The sequence below is a fragment of the Lipophrys pholis genome, assembly GCF_963383615.2.
Source record: "Lipophrys pholis genome assembly, chromosome: 10".
Taxonomy (NCBI): domain Eukaryota; kingdom Metazoa; phylum Chordata; class Actinopteri; order Blenniiformes; family Blenniidae; genus Lipophrys; species Lipophrys pholis.
Genome location: NC_137640.1, coordinates 26,489,291 through 26,509,651, shown reverse-complemented (window position 1 = coordinate 26,509,651; position 20,361 = coordinate 26,489,291). Strand labels below are relative to the sequence as shown.

At 40.8% G+C, this 20,361-nt stretch overlaps 1 protein-coding gene across 1 annotated transcript in view; it reads right to left on the bottom strand.

Moving 5' to 3' along the window:
- The window catches only part of espnla (espin like a), a gene marked incomplete at both ends in the record, with an annotated part of 28,460 nt that overhangs the window by 5,408 nt on the left and 2,691 nt on the right, over positions 1–20,361 (bottom strand). Inside the window, 9 exons of the mRNA XM_080473959.1 lie at positions 411–575; positions 657–829; positions 934–1,075; positions 1,159–1,355; positions 5,880–5,979; positions 11,701–11,832; positions 11,966–12,148; positions 12,237–12,423; positions 16,040–16,230. Of these exons, the coding sequence (XP_080330085.1) occupies positions 411–575; positions 657–829; positions 934–1,075; positions 1,159–1,355; positions 5,880–5,979; positions 11,701–11,832; positions 11,966–12,148; positions 12,237–12,423; positions 16,040–16,230 (1,470 nt within the window). The remainder of the gene's footprint in view (positions 1–410; positions 576–656; positions 830–933; positions 1,076–1,158; positions 1,356–5,879; positions 5,980–11,700; positions 11,833–11,965; positions 12,149–12,236; positions 12,424–16,039; positions 16,231–20,361) is intronic.

The following is a 20,361-nucleotide window of genomic DNA, read 5'->3' as shown; positions in this document are numbered from 1 at the left end:
GACCAAGTCCAGTCAACATAGATCGATGCTTTGAGACGACTCCTCCCTGGACATTCTCCACTGGTTTTCTATTTTCTACTAAAGTTAGTAAAGCAATATTTAGCCTTTCAGCATGAATGTCGGATGTTCTACTTTAATAAAGTCATTCCTAAGCTGGAAATAAAACATTAACCTGCTGGTGCATATATGAAACTGAAAACCATTTATTTCAACAGAGCCAGATCAGCTCTTTTATACTAAAAAATACTAGTTTCATTTTTAAGTGTTTTTTTTCCCTCATGAAGACATTAACAGGTTAGAGGCTGATAAAGATGCAGCTTTTTCTTCTTGTCTAAATAGTCCCAATTATGTCAGAATCCTTCAAACGGCGCTCCAGTCATTGGGTGTTCTCTCTGATTTATTTCCATTACCTTCCTCCTCTGATCCTCCTCGTCCAGGAGCCTGGCCTGCAGCTGCCTCACCATGACCTGCCTCTTCCACTCGGCTATGGGGCGGCCCCTCTCATCATGGGTGGGCACCAGATAATCGATGTCTGACAGGTTGGCCTCCTCAGTGGGCAGGACCACCATCTTACTCTGCAGAGAGCAGTAGCAGTTAACCAAAGACAGGAAACAAACACCAGTGAGGCAGGAGGTGTCAAAGATTATCCTTCTTACTGGCTGCCCGGTGAAGACTCCCGATAGTCCCGACTGTTTCAGCGACGTGATGGACTTCATGTCACCCAGAAGTTTCTTCTCAGGCATGAGGTTTGCATCAGGCAGCGTGGCGTTTTCACCCGGGGCCGCGATCTGAGTCCCAGCAGCTTTGGGTTGATTGAAACCTTTAATCACTGCAATGGAAATCAATTTAAACGTTGACTCATTGTGACCAATAAAACAAATGAAGCATTCATTGCTGCTTGCTTTGCGAGAAGATCAGAAATGTGTCTCTCACCTGAGGTTGCCACTTGCACCTGCTCTATTTTGTGGACGGCGGACCTGTCGGGCTGAGCGGCGCCGGATGAACCCGGAGGAAAAGGAGGTGTTGGGGGAGGTTGAGGGTATCGAGCCTGTGGGTGCTCCTCACTCTCCGGCTGCTAAAGGGGGAACATTGTCGGATTGCTTCGAGTCAAAATGAAATGTGAAAAGTAACGGTGGGCATATTTGAATTTACCTTTACCTTTAAGCTATCCATAGCCTTAGCGTTGGTGCCTTGACTCGGCACACATGTATCACTCAGGCCTTCGTAATAGTCCTCTTCCTCACTGGGCTGCAGCAACACAGCCAGGCTCACCCTCACTTCCTCCTTGGTTGGACTGACGACCTCGATGGGCTTATCTGCACCGGACGTCTGCAAATATATTCCAAAGTGGTGCTCTTCAAGATCAGTCACAAAAAGTTTGAGGCTTCGGGACCTGAACAGGTGGTGGGTTGTATCTGTGTTATATTGTGTTGTATTTGTTCTACCTGTTAGTTTTATTGTGTATTTTGGATTCATGCAGTACATTTTGTATTTGCATTATATCGCTTATATTTTAATCTTAACTTTTGAGTGAGTGTTTTTCATATTTTTAGCCGCATTGTTTTGTCCTCCGATCGTCTGACGTCCAGTATCTCTGCAGCATTAATGCCCAGGCTCTTCTCAGAGTCTTGTTAAATGCTGAATTTGTTGTGTAGTTTTCTGCATCCTTATTGAGGATTTTGCATTTATGTTGTTGCTTTTGCATATAAGTGCTCATAATCTAACATAAGGCCCATAGTTTTTCCCGCTGCAGCGCCTGAAGCTGTTAAAAATACAGAGTGAGCCGACGTGAGCTTGACAGCTGATTGAAAACTGAGATTATAGCCTTTAATCCCTTATTGAAATGTAACCTGAACCCAATGATTTCACACTTTGTCGCTCATTACAACACTGAACACCGCAACATTATAAGTGTGTTCAGACACACAACAAATCTGACGCCAGAAATGTGATAGAGCCAGGTTCATTCACACTGTGTGTGCGTGCAATACATATGCTATGACAGTATAGACAGAAGATGTACAAAAGTACCATATCAAACCAAAAAAATGGTTTGTAGCTTTGTACACTATGTTTGCTAAGAATTAAAGAATTACAATTGTTTTATTGATCTTTGACATTCTGTTTATTCACACCTTTAGTTACGCTTGATCAAGAGTTATTTAGTTTTCTTGTTGGAAGCCCGGAGAAGCCAAAGTATCAGAAAACTGCAATTCTGAACAAGCGAGACGTAGACAAAACTGAAAGTGAGCTGGAAACCTGTACTCTAGTTTTCCTTTCGTTGTCAAAGGTGCAATATTTGACAAATATCAACGTTAATTAGTTGAGAAAGCTTTTGTAGATCAATATAAAGGTGAGCAGGTTTCTTCCTTTCCTCTGAAGGTTCATGTGAGTTCAATGAGGACTATTAACTGCCTTCTTTACCAATGTGATTCAGACAAAGTGGGTCTAAAATCTCCTCACAACAAAGCCTGTTTGGAGCGGAGCACATTGTTTGATATATATGGGACGAGCCTTTTCTGGGCATATGAGAGTTTATAAAGTGATGATTGTCAGGAGACAAAACGCTGTTGCTTTTAAAAGGCTAACAAAAATAATACTGAGCTGTTACAAGTTTAATTAGAACAACAACAACAACAACAAGAAAAACAGAATGAAGTGAACACATCAAAACATTTGAAAGCCTAAGGACATGCACTATGAAAGACACAAGGAGAAAACAGGCGCAGCACACTTGGATAATAAGTGGCAGAATTTCACACCGCTCCAGGGAGGTTGTAGGATGTATGGAAGCATTTAGGCTCCCTTTAATGAACCTGCATCGTCCTAATGCGCTCCATACAGAATGCATATCAAATTCAGTTCTCCAAGGACATTATTAGTAACCAAAACATCAAAGGTAGGCCTAATACGCTGCCGCATGCTGTTGTGCTTTATGTCCACGAGGTGGTCCGTGCCATTTCCTCTCACGCGGCACTTTGATGTTGGAGCAACACTGAAATATGTTGTGACACGAGCTCGGGCGGAGGAGCGAACTTCCCAGAAGTTGTGCAATCCATAAATAGATAAACAATAAGAAGTGAGCTGGGAAAAGGTGGTGGTGGTGGTGGTGGGGGTCCCTCTGTGACCCTTCTCGTAACAGTTCAATGTCCTGAAAGCTACAGCCAACCCTGTGTGTGTGTGTGTGTGTGTGTGTGTGTGTGTGTGTGTGTGTGTGTGTGTGTGTGTGTGTGTGTGTGTGTGTGTGTGTGTGTGTGTGTGTGTGTGTGTGTGTGTGTGTGTGTGTTTAATTAGAGGCTATGGCCAGAGAGCATTTGGTTTTCATCAGCACCCCCATCACAATACAGATACAGATAGCCTGTGTGTTTGCCTGGTTCCACTCCTCTCTCTGTCTCTGTCCGTCTCTCTGTCTGTGTCTCTCTCTTTGTCTCGTCGTCTTTTCTTGTCTATCTATGTCTTTCTTTGTGTCAGACTTTGTCGGTGCGTCTCTGCTCATTGTCTTCATGTCTGTATGTCTTCATTTTGTCTGTCTCTCACCCTCCCTGTGCCTAATATACAGTATGTGCGTCTCTCTCTCTCTCTCTCTCTCTCTCTCTCTCTCTCTCTCTCTCTCTCTCTCTCTCTCTCTCTCTCTCTCTCTCTCTCTCTCTCTCTCTCTCTCTCTCATCTTTCTGTTTCTCTCTGTCTTTTTTGGTCCCCCACCTTTGTCTCTCTTTCTTCATCTCTGTCTCTGTCGTCTTTGTCTCTCTCTCTCTCTCTCTCTCTCTCTCTCTCTCTCTCTCTCTCTCTCTCTCTCTCTCTCACCCTTTCAGTGTTTTATATGTGTGTCTCTCTCTCTCTCTCTCTCTTTGTGAGGGTCTCCTGTTCTCTCTGTCTCTCAAAGATCCAGATAACTGCTGCTTAGGAGCCAAGAGTTAAGAAACAAGCTTTTCCATGCTGCAGTTGTCCAACAGGCAGCCCCAGCAATCTGTGTTCCCCGCGGGTCGAGCCATCAGAGAGTTGAAGTATTTCAGACCAGCATGTGTATTTAAGGAACATGTCTTATAATTCCGTGATCTGGAATCAATCATTAAAACAACCTGCTTCCACATGAAATATTCACGTCTGCGGTGATAAATTGCAACTTGGAATGTATACAGAGGGCGGACGCTATACACAGAACACTGTAGTGTAAATACATGTTCACCAACATGGTAACACACTCTAATGTTTCCTCCATGGTGGTAAATACCTGGGAGGCTAATAACTTACAATGGCTTGCCTATATTTACTGCATTTTCTTCCCCCAAATACATAAATACCAGCGTTTGCCAGCACTGTGAAAATAAGGGAAAAAAATCTGTGTAATTTATGGGAGATTACTGGAGGCTGTGAATGTTATTCAAAATATAGTGAAAAAGCAGAACACACGGGTGGTATACCTCCTAATAAGTATAGGTTTGTTTATGTTCATTTTCTTGAATGAAAACAATTTGTTTTGGTTTGTGAGAAGGGCTTTAAAAACATTTTCAAGGTCTACATACATGCATAACTTTATGCTATTGTACGTCCTCCTTTACTGTTATCACAGTTTTTTTTATAATCACAGCATAACAATGTAGATTCTCTATGTTATAGATGTAAAACCAGCAGTGCATTGGGTAAAGTCATTCTTCTGTCATTATGCAAGTAATGGAATCAAGCTCTACACAATATTTAACTACCATCTGGACAGTTTTTCAGAAACATGTCAAGTTTTCTTACATTTTACAATTAATTTGACGTTTTATACTTTGTCTCTGTTCAGTGTGATTACATTTTAAATTTTTTCTTTACATCTTGATGTTTACACCAGTGTTTCATTTAAATGTTAAGTTATGTTCTGGTATTCTATATGTCTATATGTTGAATTCAGATTAGTTTGTTAAACTTCTTTTGAAGATTCTCAGGTTTACTGGATCAGAGTTTTAGTTTTACAGTAAATTATGTATATTCTGGACACAGCGACCTTAAAAACTAATGTTGATGACTTTTTTTCCCCCGACTACTGTTAAACATGACTTCATAATCTATTAATTTGCCAGCGTGACATTATTGACAGATTCATTAAACTCTTAAAAGTTGCTCTTTTTCTTAATTATCTTAACTGATAATCATTTCAGGCATGATAATTAGATATATGAGGTGTGTGTATGTATGTGTGTGTATATTTGAACACAGAATTATATATTTTGTTTGAATATATTTTCATAAGCAATAATTTAATTATTTATTATCATCAAATGCTGTATATATTTTTGGATACGTGTGTGTGTGTGTGTGTGTGTGTGTGTGTGTGTGTGTGTGTGTGTGTGTGTGTGTGTGTGTGTGTGTGTGTGTGTGTGTGTGTATGTATATGGTCATGTCTGTGATTGTAAAAATTGTTTAAATGTCACATGCCTGAAATGACTGAATCAAAAAAATTTAAAACAAAAGATGGCTTTTACCGTTACCATTTCATAACATAGTGTAAATACTAGTGAAGTACTGTAACTGCTACCAGATTAGAAAAAAATAAATAAAAAATGAAAACATGGCAACAAATTAAGAAACAGAAAAAGAAAATCATCAATCCAAATTAAAATCAGGTCATGAACTTGGAGCATTACTCATAGCTAACCGTAAGAGGCCATTGCTGGTCGGAGCATGACTAAAACGCTGCCAAAACATCTGCCAACTCTGGCCTCTAGAGTAGTTCACACAAAACTTTCCTTTCATTTTACAAAAATAATTACTCAGCCTGTCCAGCCCCCTACATGGCTCAGTAAAATGTGGCAATAAAGCAGTGAAAAGGAGTAAAATCAGCTCAAAACTAGGAACGGTGAGGATGATCAACAGTTCAATCCTAAGATCTCACTCACCTTGACCTTGGAGCGACTCGCGCTGCTGCGCTGGAGTTCCTGACCCCTCGGTGGCGCTGAGCCGTGCGGCCCGCTCCCAGGCCGGGCGGCCGCTGCCTCGCTGGGGGGACGGGCGACGCTATCTCGAGATCGCCGACCACTTGTTTGACACCATCGCCAGCGTCTCTTGCCAATGGCTCAAGGGCCGCCAGGCAATAAACAATAAGCGCCGATCGGAGAATGCTGTTAATAATTAAGGGACGGGATAGGGTGGCGGGCAATGTCACTAATGCACAGACGAACCAATGGCCGTGGCGTCGCACGGAGGGAGGTATCAGCGGCAGACTTGTCAAAGCAGCTGGAAAGCAGACATTTTATCCACATGATTTTGTTTTTCCACCTGGGACCTATGAATGGAGGAGCTCAATCATCTGGTAAAGTTCTTTTTTCTGAACCGATCATCTGATCTATCCAAAGTGACGGGAGGTAAAATGTGACAATGGAAACACAACGCGATACTGTGAGCGAAGCCGGCGACTTCCACCGCTGAACTTGGAAAACGTGACAGCGTCAAACAAAGTGACAGGCTGTGGACGAAGATAGAACTTTATGGTTGAAACTGTTTGCAGACACAGATATCTGCTTTTGTTACATTTGCTTAATTAATGCAACAATGACGTGTTTTCTAAAAACGTATTAAACTACTTGGCTGATAAAGACGTTGCATCAGGAAGGTTTTGCATTGTGTTTTCTAGCCTCTGTGTCATATCTGTGTCGGGTCTTGCCTGCAACAAAAGTTAATTTTAAACAATTCAATAAACAAAAATTGATGAATTCATAAATAATTAGAAGAAATCTACATGAAATAGAAAGAAAGATTAGATGTCAGTAGAGACATTCTAGCCACGACTCGATCAACATGTTGGTGTTGGTTGAAGTGGGTGACGACAATGTTTGTCATTTATCTTCAGATTTATGTGCGGCTGACTCAGAAGAGGGAATTTCCCCCCCCAAGCTTCTACTTGCATGATTGAGCACAAAGACTGGGCACTCGGATGGCAGCCAATCCCAAGTGATTCAGTTGTATGGTTCAGTTTTTGACCAACCAGAATAATTCTTTTGCTTTAGTATTTTACCCGCTTTCATGCAATATCATCCACGAACCTCCAAAGAAGTGAAATAACTTAATGGAATGGCAGACCATCCAGGACGCCATGAGGGATTTTTGTGGCTTTCTGGACTCTGTGTTGGCTCCTGTCAGGATTCTGAAAACCCTCCTCTTCACGACTGAGTAAATCAGACTAATAAACACACCGCCATGCAGTTTTTCAGTGTTGTTTTCACTGAGCGGTAGATTTCACGCTCTTTGTTGCTAGTTCGTGGTCATTTCTGTAGAAACGAGTTTAATGACATTTCTTAAAGAGCACATTCTCTCTTGTCTTATTTCTGGAGGCACCAAGATGGAATATGGAAGCGACAAAACACCGTCAATCTTAAACCGCAGCAGCCGAAGAAGTCAGTCAAAATTACGCATTTGAATTGTTGTCATTGCATTAGACTGTTTCGGTTTTAGTGAGGCTCATATGATAGTGATCAGATTTCAACTGTATGACATTTTTATTTCTGGGAAATAAAAAAAAAAAAAAGCTTTTTACACAAAAACTGGGAGACAAATTTAAATATCTCATTGACTGTTGGCCTGTACACCCTTAAGAATAAATATAAACAGATGTCACCTGCGTTTTGTGTTTTTCACAGCCTCAGAAGTCTCGAGGCATTTTACACTCTTAGTCACATTCGCTCATGCTCACAGTGGCCATGATGGTTAACCGCCGCCGGGAGAAATCTACCGTTTGGTGTGTTTGCTCGAGGACACTTTGAATTATTGGCAGGGTATTCAACCTCGCAACCGTGCAATTGGAAGACAACTTCCTGCTCTCGCCACCGAACCGCAGCTGCTTCAAGCAGAGTATAAACACTTCCCATCCCGTCACATTTTTTATTCCCTCCTGTTCCCTTCACAAAAAAATACATATTTTATGGCCTAATCTTTGTTACATTAATTGGTTTGAATCATTCAAAACTATAGAATATTACCTTGTTACAACAATTTCAGCCACTTTGCACCTAAACGATGAAACATTGAAACGTCTCAGTATATTGTAATCTTTCAAAATGCTAAAACTCCGTCCATCTGCCACATATTAAAAAAAGACTTATATTTATTAAGTTACTGGTGTAATCAATCGTCCAGTTTGAATGTGACGCCTGAGAAAATTTGACTTTTTTACTTTTCACGACTAACTGTTCTTATTTGCAATCCGTTTGTTGCACTTTGTAAATAGATAGAGAAGGATGTGAACTAATGGTGATTTTCAATTCATGAAACAACTCTATTTTGTGCTGTATAGGTAGAACTCATGATCGAACCCAGTCTGATTTCAAAGCTTGTTAAAAGTGTGTCTTTCATAAAGATTTCAGAATGCGGTGAAATATCTCACGCTTTGTCGTAAAAACAATTATTTTAGACTTGCTGTCATGTTTCATGAGAGTAATATTTTCTGACAATCAGTTGATTAGATTCACTCGAGGACTAACTCATTTTTCTCTGAAGCACAAAAAAAAAAAAAACTATTCGGAAACGAATATTGTGTCCAGAAAAATCACAGTGATGAATGGAAACGCCAGCGCACTTCCAGTATTCTAAAAATACTTTCCCACTCAAACAACAGTATCTGTGGCCTGATTGTGTGTGTGTGTGTGTGTGTGTGTGTGTGTGTGTGTGTGTGTGTGTGTGTGTGTGTGTGTGTGTGTGTGTGTGTGTGTGTGTGTGTGTGTGTGTGTGTGTGTGTGTGTGTGTGGTAAACCTCACACCGCGCACTGTTTATTTGAATGCAGCTGTTCCCGAGAAGACAGAAGAGGGAAGAACGGCCAACCGAGCGAGTGTATGACCTCGTCATGAGCCCATCCAGAAACGACACAGGGACTGAGGCTGCGCTCGCCCATCCACCGACCTCACCAATCCTTTCAGGCCGCCGCTCGGAAATGACATTGTCCGACTGACACTTTAGAAGAGATGAAGCCGGCGATCTACGCGGCCCTCGCAAACACCAAACACCAGCAGAAATGTAATTAAGGTTCCTGAGCGGATCGCCTCTCACACGGTGGCTTTCACGTCATTACGCTGCCCAGACTCCAAATATTATGCGGATCTCAATCAGCTAACTTGTTATTTCGAGTTCTCTATCAGACGACCTTGGTTGATGTATCCGACTCATAGACTGCCAAGAAACGCGAGACGCCGCGCTCTGAGCTACCAACATTACACCGTATGCTGGGGTGACAATCACTGCACCTCCAGATCCCTGGAAAAAGGACAAAGAAAACATGACGCATACAATCAAATGTGTGTTTGAAGCCGCTGACATCCTGCTCTCCGGGTCCACAGAGGGATAGGGTTGCCGGTTCCAGGCATCAGAGTGGTGAAAACTCTGAAACTTAAGCTTACGGGATCCCGTAACGGGCTTGGCCCCCGGGCCCTCCACCTGAGCCACTGGAGAGGGGTAACTGATAGGCCCTCAGCCGGCCGCCGCCGCATCAGTCCGACGCCACTGCTACCCTCGTGCTAATTAGCTCCCCATTGTTGACGGGGGAGGATTATTTCTGAAGGAGGGGAGTTAGGCAGCCACGCCCCGCCGCTTCCTCTTCATCCTCTTCATGTACGAGTGCTGCTCTTCTCTGCTGACTTATTCATGGCTCCTTTGAGCCTCGACAGCTTTGGTTACTCTGTGTACATCGCCTGTGTAGTGGCGTTATGGGCGCTGAGTGAAGTGTGAAGGGGGTTAAAAAAACAACACTGCACGCTAGCTGGGAGGCTTTAAGGTCCAACAAGTGTGTTGAGAGAATTGTCCCCAAACACTTGCTCAGTTAACCCAATTCTCCGTTTCCTACCGGAGCTCAACTCCACCAGCTAAGATTTCAGCGTCACAATCAACTGCCATCCATGGACGCCTGATTACTGTGGAGGTCACGCCATGTCAAGACCACAACCTCACACTATCCGTCCATTTCTGATTTCATGGGCTTAATGAAAACATTCTGATACTGTCTGAACTGTCTGATACTGATACTGACAATATTCTAGCAGGATTTTTAAATATTCTCAAACTTCTGAAGCAGTCTGCCAACAGTGTGGACAATGAACATCTTGCAGGATTTTAAGAAAGAAATTACTTTATTCAACATGTTTGTGAATGTCCAAAAGAGCTACAAGGCTACAATACACCACTCCTTTCAAATATAAATTCCAAATGCATATTACTTTGGTTTGACATAATTTACTACAACAACAATAACTAGAACTACACTCGGTAGAGCGCAGAGCTTCGCCAACGCCACATTTGTTTGCGGAACCGCATCGCTAGCATGATAGCCATTGGCTAATATCGATGCTAACTAGGTAAGTCAGGTAACAACATCACCGAGCGAGGAGCATCTCCATGGCAACAGACGCTGATCTCCTTTGAGGTGCCTCTCATCCGCTTTGTATGGGACATTTTTTCACTATTCTTTTTGGATTTATTTGGAAACGGTTAGCCGTAAACGTCCCAAACTGTAATCAATTGGTCCTTGGATGAGAACAAATCAGCCCAGAAAATTTCATGCAATTCGGCTGAGTAGTTTTTTCGAAACATTGGTAAAATACATACATACATACATACATACATACATACATACATACATACATACATACATACATACATACATACATACATACACGCAGAGGAAAACATAAAATTATCGGCCCAACTTTCGTCGGCGAAGGTAATAAATGGTAAAAAGTGGTACGAACTTCACTTTTCACAGACAAACCAAGGGACTGACGTCCGTGATCTATTTGCTTTAATGGCAGACTTTGGCATTGATGAGAGATAAATGTTTGAAATGTGAGTTTGAAGCAAGTTTTCTCTTTGAATTTCAATTCACTCATAATGAGAAATGTCGTGAAGAAAAGCGAGTTTCTTCATTGAAGTGCCCCCATCTTTACATAAAGACTGTAGACTGTTAAAACATGGCCTCTGAAGGGAGACGGAGACGCTACATTCATTCGTTCATTCATTCATTCATTCACCTTGCACTGCCAGCTGAGGGTCTTCTAGTTGTTTCTCAAACCATGATAATAAACACTGTCCTGATTGTAAAAGATCTGAGACGGACAATTGGAAGGACTCTTCAGACTTTACACGGCACGGCGCAGACATTCCCAAAGGTATAATTAATCAAATGTGACGTTCTGATGCCGGCCGCCGGATGACAACTGACTCGCGCATGTGACGGACCGCGTTGACCGCTGACTCTAAGCACCTGCACAAACAAGGTGTAATAAAATATTCATCGGTCACATTATGGAGTGCCATGCTCTCCACACAAAACAAAAGAGCTAATCTCCGAGAGTCCTCCGAGGCACACTGAGAGAACAAGACCATCTCACGCCAGTAATGCCTTATTAAGCACTAAAGACCGAGGCCTCCGCTCTCTTAAGACCTCTTCATGTGAGAGCACTGGATGAGTGGAAGAAGGCGAGAGCAGCTTGGGGGGACGACAGGCTTGACCCCGATGAAATTCATGTAAGAAATTAAGAAGAGGAATCAGCAGAGGTTTCAAGATGTTCCAGATGTTTGCTGTTGACCGCGCTCTCCCCTCCCTCTCCACCCTCCTCTCCTGTTCAGGGCTTTGATTCCCGTGCCAAGGCAAACAGCTGGGCAATGACACGAGGGAAAGGACGCCAAGCAGGGGAAACACGCAAAGCAAAATCTACTGTAGGTGAGGGAGCCAGCCTTACATTTTTCTCCATGACACGGAGGTACCTGGCACATTCGGGGTGCCCGCTGTACTCTGCCAGGTCTGCTGCCGTCAACCCGTCCAGGTCCTGCTCTGAGGGACTGGCCTGGCTGGCCAGCAGGATTTTACAGCACTGACAGGTCAAACAGGACAACACAAGAGTGTCGGTGATCAACAAGTCATGTAAATCATTTGTTTCAATCAAATTCAAGCAACATTAATGAGATGTAAACAACAGAATAAATAAAAAGAGAATTGAACACAACCTCCAACTCTCCATTCTCTGCAGCATCATGAAGTGGCGTCCCTCCCCAGTAGTCCTTGATGACATTTGAACCCATGTGAAGCAGGCTCTTCAAGATGCAATAGTGCCCCCTGCTGGCAGCAAAGTGCAGGGCCGTGGCACCGTCTCTGTCCTGGCAGGACAAGTTCACGTCGGTGCAGGACACCTATTCAGAGGAGCAGGAATCAAAAACGCCGCCGGCAGCCGGACGCGCTTCATGATGAATATGACCGCGTTTGTGTCTCTAGACTTACCAGCCACACCACCACGGCCTGCTGGCCCATGTGAGCAGCTGCGTGCAGGCAGGTCATGCCGTCAATGGCCCTCAGATGGACGTCGGCCCCGCAGTCCTTCACCAGGTACTCTGCGACGAGGAGGTGCCCCTCCTGGCAAGCCAGGTACAGCGGCGTGGCGCCCATCGCTGTCTGGTGGTTCACACACCTGTGGTCCAGCGTCGCATCAACAGCAAGGGCGCAAGACGTTAAGATACACGTATGACCGATTAAATACTGACGACACGTCAACACCCCCGGCCTGATGCTCCAGGTTTTGTTTTATTAGTTATTTATTAGTTTGAAGCTTTAGTAGACGCCTCCCAGATGAAAGGATATCTGATCTGATATACATTACGTCTCATTTTTACACTATTATTATGAGCAATATTCGTCATGTATCTCCATACTTTATACTTTATTAACATTTTTTGCACATTTTACTCATTATTTATTGTTACTATGTTCATAGTAGAATGTCTATCTTTTCAGTTAAGGTATATTATATATTTTGTAGTATATGGTACATTTAGCTTCTGTTAGTACATTTTATATTTTGCCTCTTTTAGAATATTGTGTTTTTTTCTTCTTTAAGTTGTCGTGTATTGTATATTTTGCTCCTTTTACCTCGCTGCTGCAGCATCAATGTCAATTTCCCCATTGTGGGCTGAATAAAGTACAATCTAATCTTATCTAAACTTATATTAGATTGAAAGTTTATGTCAGATATGAGGGAACAACAACAACAACCCCCCCCCGCAAAAAACAAACAAATGACATATTAAGAACATAAACAACATATCAGAAATTAAAATAGAAAATATGAACTCATATTAATTTGGCACCAGCATTGCATCTGATAAAGCGGGTAAAATGGCCACGTAGCTGTAAATGATTTTGTTGGTTGTCTCTCTTTGGAAGGGTTGTCAAGCGGTGAAAAAAGCCCAATATCAGTGAAATCCTTCAACCATTATCTCAGAATTCCTGTTGTTGCAGTGTGGTTTGATTTTGTTTCAGTGAAATCTGAAGGTCTTCCCTGAAAGAGATGCTGCCTGGATGTGAACAGAAGTTGCTCTGAATAATAATACATTCTCAATATTCTCAATATATTTAATGATAATGTATTTCTCAGTTTTAGTGGAGCCTTTCCAGACGTGTAACCGTTTTAAGGCCATAGGCACTAATGTAACCTCAAGCCATGAGAGAAACTGCTTAAAAGAAGCTGAACCGTCCCTATCCTCTTTAGTTTGTAGGACGTTTGGCCTCCAAAGTTTCCAAAAAGAATTTGAAATGTTGATTAATCTGACCACAGAGCAGTCTTCTAGTTTGCCCCGGACGATTTTAAATAAGCTTTGGCCAAAAGGAGACTTCTCAGTTTCAGGATCATCTTCACTAATGGCTTTTTCTTTTCTTTTTTGTATAATACAGCTTGAATCTGCGTTTGAGGAATGCGTTGTGGACGGGTGTTCACGGTTGGATGATTTCTTGAAGAGACCGTGAGCCCATGCAGGGTCGTCTAGTTGAGAGTCATGATTGTGTTTGTTAACAGTGCTGCTGGAGGACCTGGAGACCAACAACACCCACTTTTCACTTTCAGCATTTTCCCCTCCACAGAGATTTCACCTCCTGACTGTATGAATCTTCTGGTGAAATCAGTTTATTTTTAGATCAACATTTTACTAAAATCATTTCAGATCATGCAGATTATAAAAATCTGCTCATATTTTACACAAAGTGCTCAATTCTTAGTGAATCAGAGCCTCTTTTAATTTTTTAATATTGGCATGTTTTCAAAAGGATCAAGACCTGCAAAGAAAGTGCCGCCAAAAAATATCAAACCTGTTCGTGTTATTATGTTTTTAGTGTTCCGATTAGATGAATAATGTTTTCAAAGAGTGTTTGACCCAATTAAATGTCTTTAATATTTGAAACAAACAGCCCAGAATTAGAACTACATCTTAATACGTGCCAAACAATTTAGGTCTTTCAAAATGTATATACAAAGTTTTATTTTCTGGTTTACCACAAACTGACGGCGTCTTAGAAACTAGAAATTAGAAATGTCAAAATTCTAAAGATTTTAAAAAGAAACTTTTTTTTTCATACATAATTTACTGGCGCGTGTGGAAAATGTTTGTCTGTAGAGATTTTCATTGGTTGAGCTTTAAATCATGAGGGGAACTAGTCTTGCTTGAAGTCCAGTCACACTGAAGTTATGATATCATACATCGCAGTAATGTTAGTACTGAGTAAACATGTCCCAATGAAACATGAAATAATTCAAACTAATCCAGAGAAGAGGTGATTTGTTGTTGTTGTTGTTGTTGTTGTTGTTGTTGTTGTTGTAATTACATGGAGGAAAGGAGATTTACTATAACTCTTTTAACTTTTATTCAAAATCTAAATTGGAATCTAAATGAATTCATTATCATACATTAAACAGAATATTTTGAAATTTGGTGGATAGTTATTTCATTTTATTATAATGTTTCATAATATTCTGTTTTATGTATGATAATGAATTCATTTTTTTGTTTATGTTAGATCTGAAATAAATAGAGTGAATGCCTTTGTCATTCTCCCGTGTCCATCCATGCCTTTTTACCCTGCATGTGTGGGCTAGAAGAGTTGTTCTAATCTAAATAACCTGGATAGAGAAGTTTCATCAATTTGACATCTTGAAACTTAATTCATGTGTCAGGATTACTTTTGGGGAGTCAAAAACGAAAAATCCCAAGCTAATAGAAGGTTTTGTATTTACTCCCTCTCTCAGAATCATGAATATCAAAACGATGTGGGAAAAAAAGACGAGATATGAAACGCTGTGTTTATCTCACTCTTTCACCATATTTACATTTGAAGTGACAGATACACTAAAAATATTCTGATCCATGTGGATAAGACAAAGAGGATATTTACTTTATTCATTTCTACAGTTCATGTTAAGAACCTTTGAGTCCAAGGAGCTCTGTCTCCATTTCAAGAATTGCTTTTACATCGCTGTTGCATACTGAGCTTGAAGGTCTGTGGGACTGACAGCGTCCGCCTACGTTTTATTCTCGGGTTACTGATGGCCGCATGCGATAGTCCGAGCTCTACGCGCATTTGACAAATTACAGTCATACTCTCCTGTAATGAGGAAACGAAGTAGGACGCACTGCATCTCTTTATCTGCTTCCAATCGAGCATACGCAGTCTCAGGTTTAGGAATGGGGCTACTCTTTCACTTTGCTCGTGTTTCTATTGATTGTAACCCACTAACACACATTCTGTTTTGGAAGAACTCAACATTTTAAGGGTGGTGCCGTATCTAATGTGAAATAAAATGCAATAAAATCAGTATAAAACCAATTTGCGTGTAATGCTGCAGGTCTATCTGCTGAAGTCAGGGGAGTAACTAATTTCCTCCAGCCTCTCGTCTTGAAGAACCAAAAAACAAGCGTTGAGAGCCATAATGAGGACAAACGGATGGACGCTAAATTGATGCTTAAAGGTTGAATTAGTCACATCTTCCATGGTTTACTTCTCAGAACCAAGACATAAAGTAAACAACAGGTGTATGGGATTTAAGAACGAGTCCAGGCTGATGACTGCAGCATAAAAAAGTCCAAATCTGAGCAAAGCTTTTGGAAGTGATCCTCTGTAGAGCAGGTGATTCTTGTTAGGAATTTCATTGCAATCTAACAGATCGTTGGGGAATGTACTTCTATGTTGAACCTGGCATGTCAAAGTGCCTGCAGGTCAGCGTCCCGTCATGAACGAGTAGGAGTGAGCAGCGAACTCACCCCGGGGCTCCCCGAACGAGCAGCTTCAAGCAGGGCAGGTCCCCATTGGCTGCGGCGTAGTGAGCAGGCACGGCGCCACAGTTGGTCTCCACGCCGGCCACCCCTCCGACAGACAGCAGCCACGTGATGACCTCCACGCGGCCAAACCGAGCTGCCAGGTGAAGGGCAGTGGCACCGGCAGCGTCTCTGTCCTGGAAACATTCCAAACAGTCAACGGGGTCAAACTCTTTTCTCTCTTGAAGCTTCCCGCCAGGACACTGTATACTTCCACAGAATCCAAAGGAAACTAGGCCCTCCAGTGGGTATGAATGGTGTCCAAACCCCCAGTGTGAATTGTTAGTTTATTTAAAAGTAATGCAACTGCAAACTGCAGGAGAAGGACACTCGTAAATTATGTGAGGAATAACTTTCTGTCTTTACTTTACCTGGTTCAAAATGACCTGTTGTTACTTTTCAATGTTTTTATTGACAATTTTCTCTGTTATTATTTACGTCTCATTGCATTTATCTCACATTTGAAGCACAGACAGTTGTCTTCTATCCTTTAGCACTGCCGTCACTTAGTCCACTTTGTTCTGTGCTGTGTGAGTCACTGAACATCCAATTGAGCTACAGAAACAAATAAAGCAGTGTAACCCAACCTAACCTAATCATGCTCCCACCATATGTGGACCAATACGAACCACTGAAACAACTCCTCCTGTGTTGACAGCAAGAACGGCTGCCAAGATGTGCGGGCCTTTGTTTCACCACTGATACAGGAAGGATGTTTACGTATTACTAATTCTGTATTTTTGTTTGTTGTTATGACAACTTTTGATCGTGGCGGTCGTCCTTATTAGCTTGTTTTGTGTGAATCAGACTAATAATCGAGAACAAGTTTTTTATTTCTTCCTTTAATTGAGGTTTTTTTTGTGTGTCTTGTCGGTGCCTTAAGCCTCCAAGAGATGAATCTGAGTGCCTCATGGTGCCAAATGAAGGGTCCGACTAACTGTTTGTGCTGTGGAAGTTATTCGATTTATCATTGATTTGTTGGCAAGGCCACCGGACCAGAGTGGAAAGAAGAAGAGGAAGAAGAGAAGAAGGAAAAAAAACGACACACGTTGTGACAATTAAAGTTACAATTACAGAATATTCCTCTCAGGTGTACTGCTCTTTTCTGTTGAAGGGTTCCTGCCATAAGTTATTTAACCGTCCCAGACACACAGTCATTAGATATTGTAACAAAGGTGCATAGTAGAGGATTCTTAAGTTATTTATACTCTAGAAAAAGGTTTACTTTACTTAATATTGAGATGTTTCTTAATTGTTTGCATTGTACAGGTGTTATAAATCTACTGTAACAGAAATTCAGTTTTGTGCACCCTGTCATTGATCACTTCATCTACTGGAACCTCCACATTTATCCAAAGACCATATTTTTTGTGTGATGTAAATTCATACACAGCTTATTAATATAAAACTTTTTTTTTTTTTAAATCTGTTAATTCTTCAAGTTGTCTACCCCAAAAGAAAACACTTGCATCATCAGAAAAAAAAGAAAACCACATTAAAAACATCAGAAACTTCACATACATCATTAAGAATCAAGGTTTTTGGTCTAAACACTGATCCCTGAGGAACACCACGAGCAATGCTTAAATAAAACGAGGTGAAGTTTCCACGCTTTCCAAGCTGTGTTTTAACACTAATTTATGAGCTAAGATGACATGGTTAATAGTATCAAATGCTTTCTTAAGACCAATAAACCACCAGTAAACCTTCTATTAAAACAGAGTTCACAATTTCATCGGTTTGTACAATCTATTTGTGTTGAAACCATATTGATTGTCTGCAGGTACGACGAGTTTGTCCCAAAATGTTTCCAGTCTCTCACAAACGTAGTTTTTCAGGGATCTCGGAGAGTCGTGACAGTGAGGACGCAGGTCTGGAGTTTGTTTCTTCTCAGTTTTAAACAGCAAAACGACTGTTTTAGTGTGAAAATTTGCCGCTTTGGATGATAAATTGCCGATTACAATAACGGTTATGAGATTTGCTTATAACCGTTCTCACAAATGTTCTGTAATGGTGCCAACATTTTAAGGGGACATTTTATCTGTACATTTATTAACAATATGAATAATTCCCTTCTCATTTACAGCTGTGAGAAACACTGAACTTGGACTTCTAACAATAAAAATGCTTTATATCTAAGGTCCTGTATCAGGGATTACTAAACACATTTGAGTTTTTGGACCACATTCATGATAAAAAATTATATTTTCTTTTATCTATAAAGTAAATTGGGTAACTTACTGCTTGAGATATGTTAGGTATACTCTATAAGTCTGTTATGTTATTTGTTATGATACAATATCTTGATATAATAATCTTCCTTTTCTAGACAATGTTAACTTATTTTTATATTGTGGGTTTGTTTTCTGAACTCTCAATATCATGTGTTTTTTCGTTTCACAAGCATTCTGTAGTCCTTTTGAAATCCTCTATATAAAATGTATTTAAATGAGTGTGAATTTTATGGTGTAACTGAACTCAATGCAAGGAATATCTAGGTTTTGGGGCTCTAATTTAGCCCACTGCGGTCTGGTGATAGTCATTTGTTAACTAAATTCAGAGCTGCAGAAACAAGGAGCGAGAAAACAATAAACCCAAACAAATACTTTAAGTGCTGCCAGTAGCTGTACACTTGAAGCCCTGAATTAAAGCCATAAAAATGTATTTGCTCTTTCACATTTTGTAAAGACTTGTGAACAAACAATAGTTTAATGAAACGTGAGACTCGGGCAGCTCAGAAGGAGCTCTGCTAAAGAATCTGATGTAACATCATGCGAATGGACAACATGTAAGTCTACACCTCATTATGTAATGAACTGATAACATAACAATAACGACGGTGTATGTTGTGTTAGGATAATACTGACATCGGTACAGCAGGTGGAAACTTGTTCTTCTGGCACTAACAAACTCACATTTTATGATTCTAACTGGTTCGATTGGAGCTGATAATAATTTGATATTTCTATGCCGCGGTGGCAAAGTGCTCATGATGGTACCGAGCAGTTTATCTGACTGTATAAGTTTGAGAAGCAGAAAAAAACTAGGTTTTAAAAGAGTTCCTAAAACAGTAAAAGGAGAAAAAGTTTAAGGTTTTTCATTTATTTTTTTGGTCATACATCGACAAATCTGTAAATTTACTTCATAGAATTGACCTATTTCTTAAACGTTTCGTTGTTTTCTCTGCAAAAAAAAAAAAAAGGGTTCTGGATGTTTCCTATTCTACTAGTAAATCTGAGATGTATTAAAGCCCAGAACCATCAAAGCTTTGTAGAGCAGAAGTCAGGTTTAGAAGTGGATCCTTGGACACTCAGGCAGCCGGTGCAGAGATTGAAGCTCAGGTGTTTATGTGCTGCAGCCTCTTTGTGTTGGTGACTCTGAATGAGCTGCAGCAGTCTGGGACATTTTATCACATGAAAACACAACGTCACAATAATCCAGTCTACTGGAACGCATCAACACCTTTCTCTGAATCTTCTTCCATCACAAATCCTTTGCTTCTTGACATATTTTTCAAATGTTATTCGGCTGATTTTCTCATTGTACTAATGTGGTTGTTGAATTTCAGGTCCGAGTTCATAACTGCTCCCAGAACGTAAAGATGTCAGTCACCTCCGGTTCTGTTCACAGTGACGGCAAGGTGAGGCCATCAGTTCTATTTATAGAACACCATTCAGACACACGGCAATTCACCCAATTCACCGGGGAAATATAGGAAACACATTAAAACAAAAGTAGGAATGAAAAGAAGGATAAATGAGTAAAAGCTTTATTAAAATGTTTTCTTATTTTCTTCACAAACGTGCTCAAAATCCACAATTCACACTAATCAACCAGAGATAGTTCACCAAACAGTGAATAAGTACAACAGAACAATATAATCAGGTGGCATGTCCGAAAAGGAGTGTAAAGAAGTATAACTTATTAAATCCCACCCCTTCTCCATAAATAATATATCTTTTTTTTTTATCTTCTACATATTTAATATACACAAGATAAAGGTAATAAAACAAGTCAAATCTATTTGTATTGCAACTGTTATTTATCTGTTAGTTCTCATTATCTACTGTTAAATAGAAGGTCTTATTCAAGTTAATGTTTATGTTATGTTCATTCTTGCAATATAGTTCAAATGACATTATGCTGATTTTGTTATTGTCTTGACATTGAGGACTGAGTCCATAATCGCCACCAGACTTCTGCCGTCTCGAGTGACGGGCATCTTGTTGAAGATTCGAACAAAGATCCAGATGCAGCAGGAAACTGCA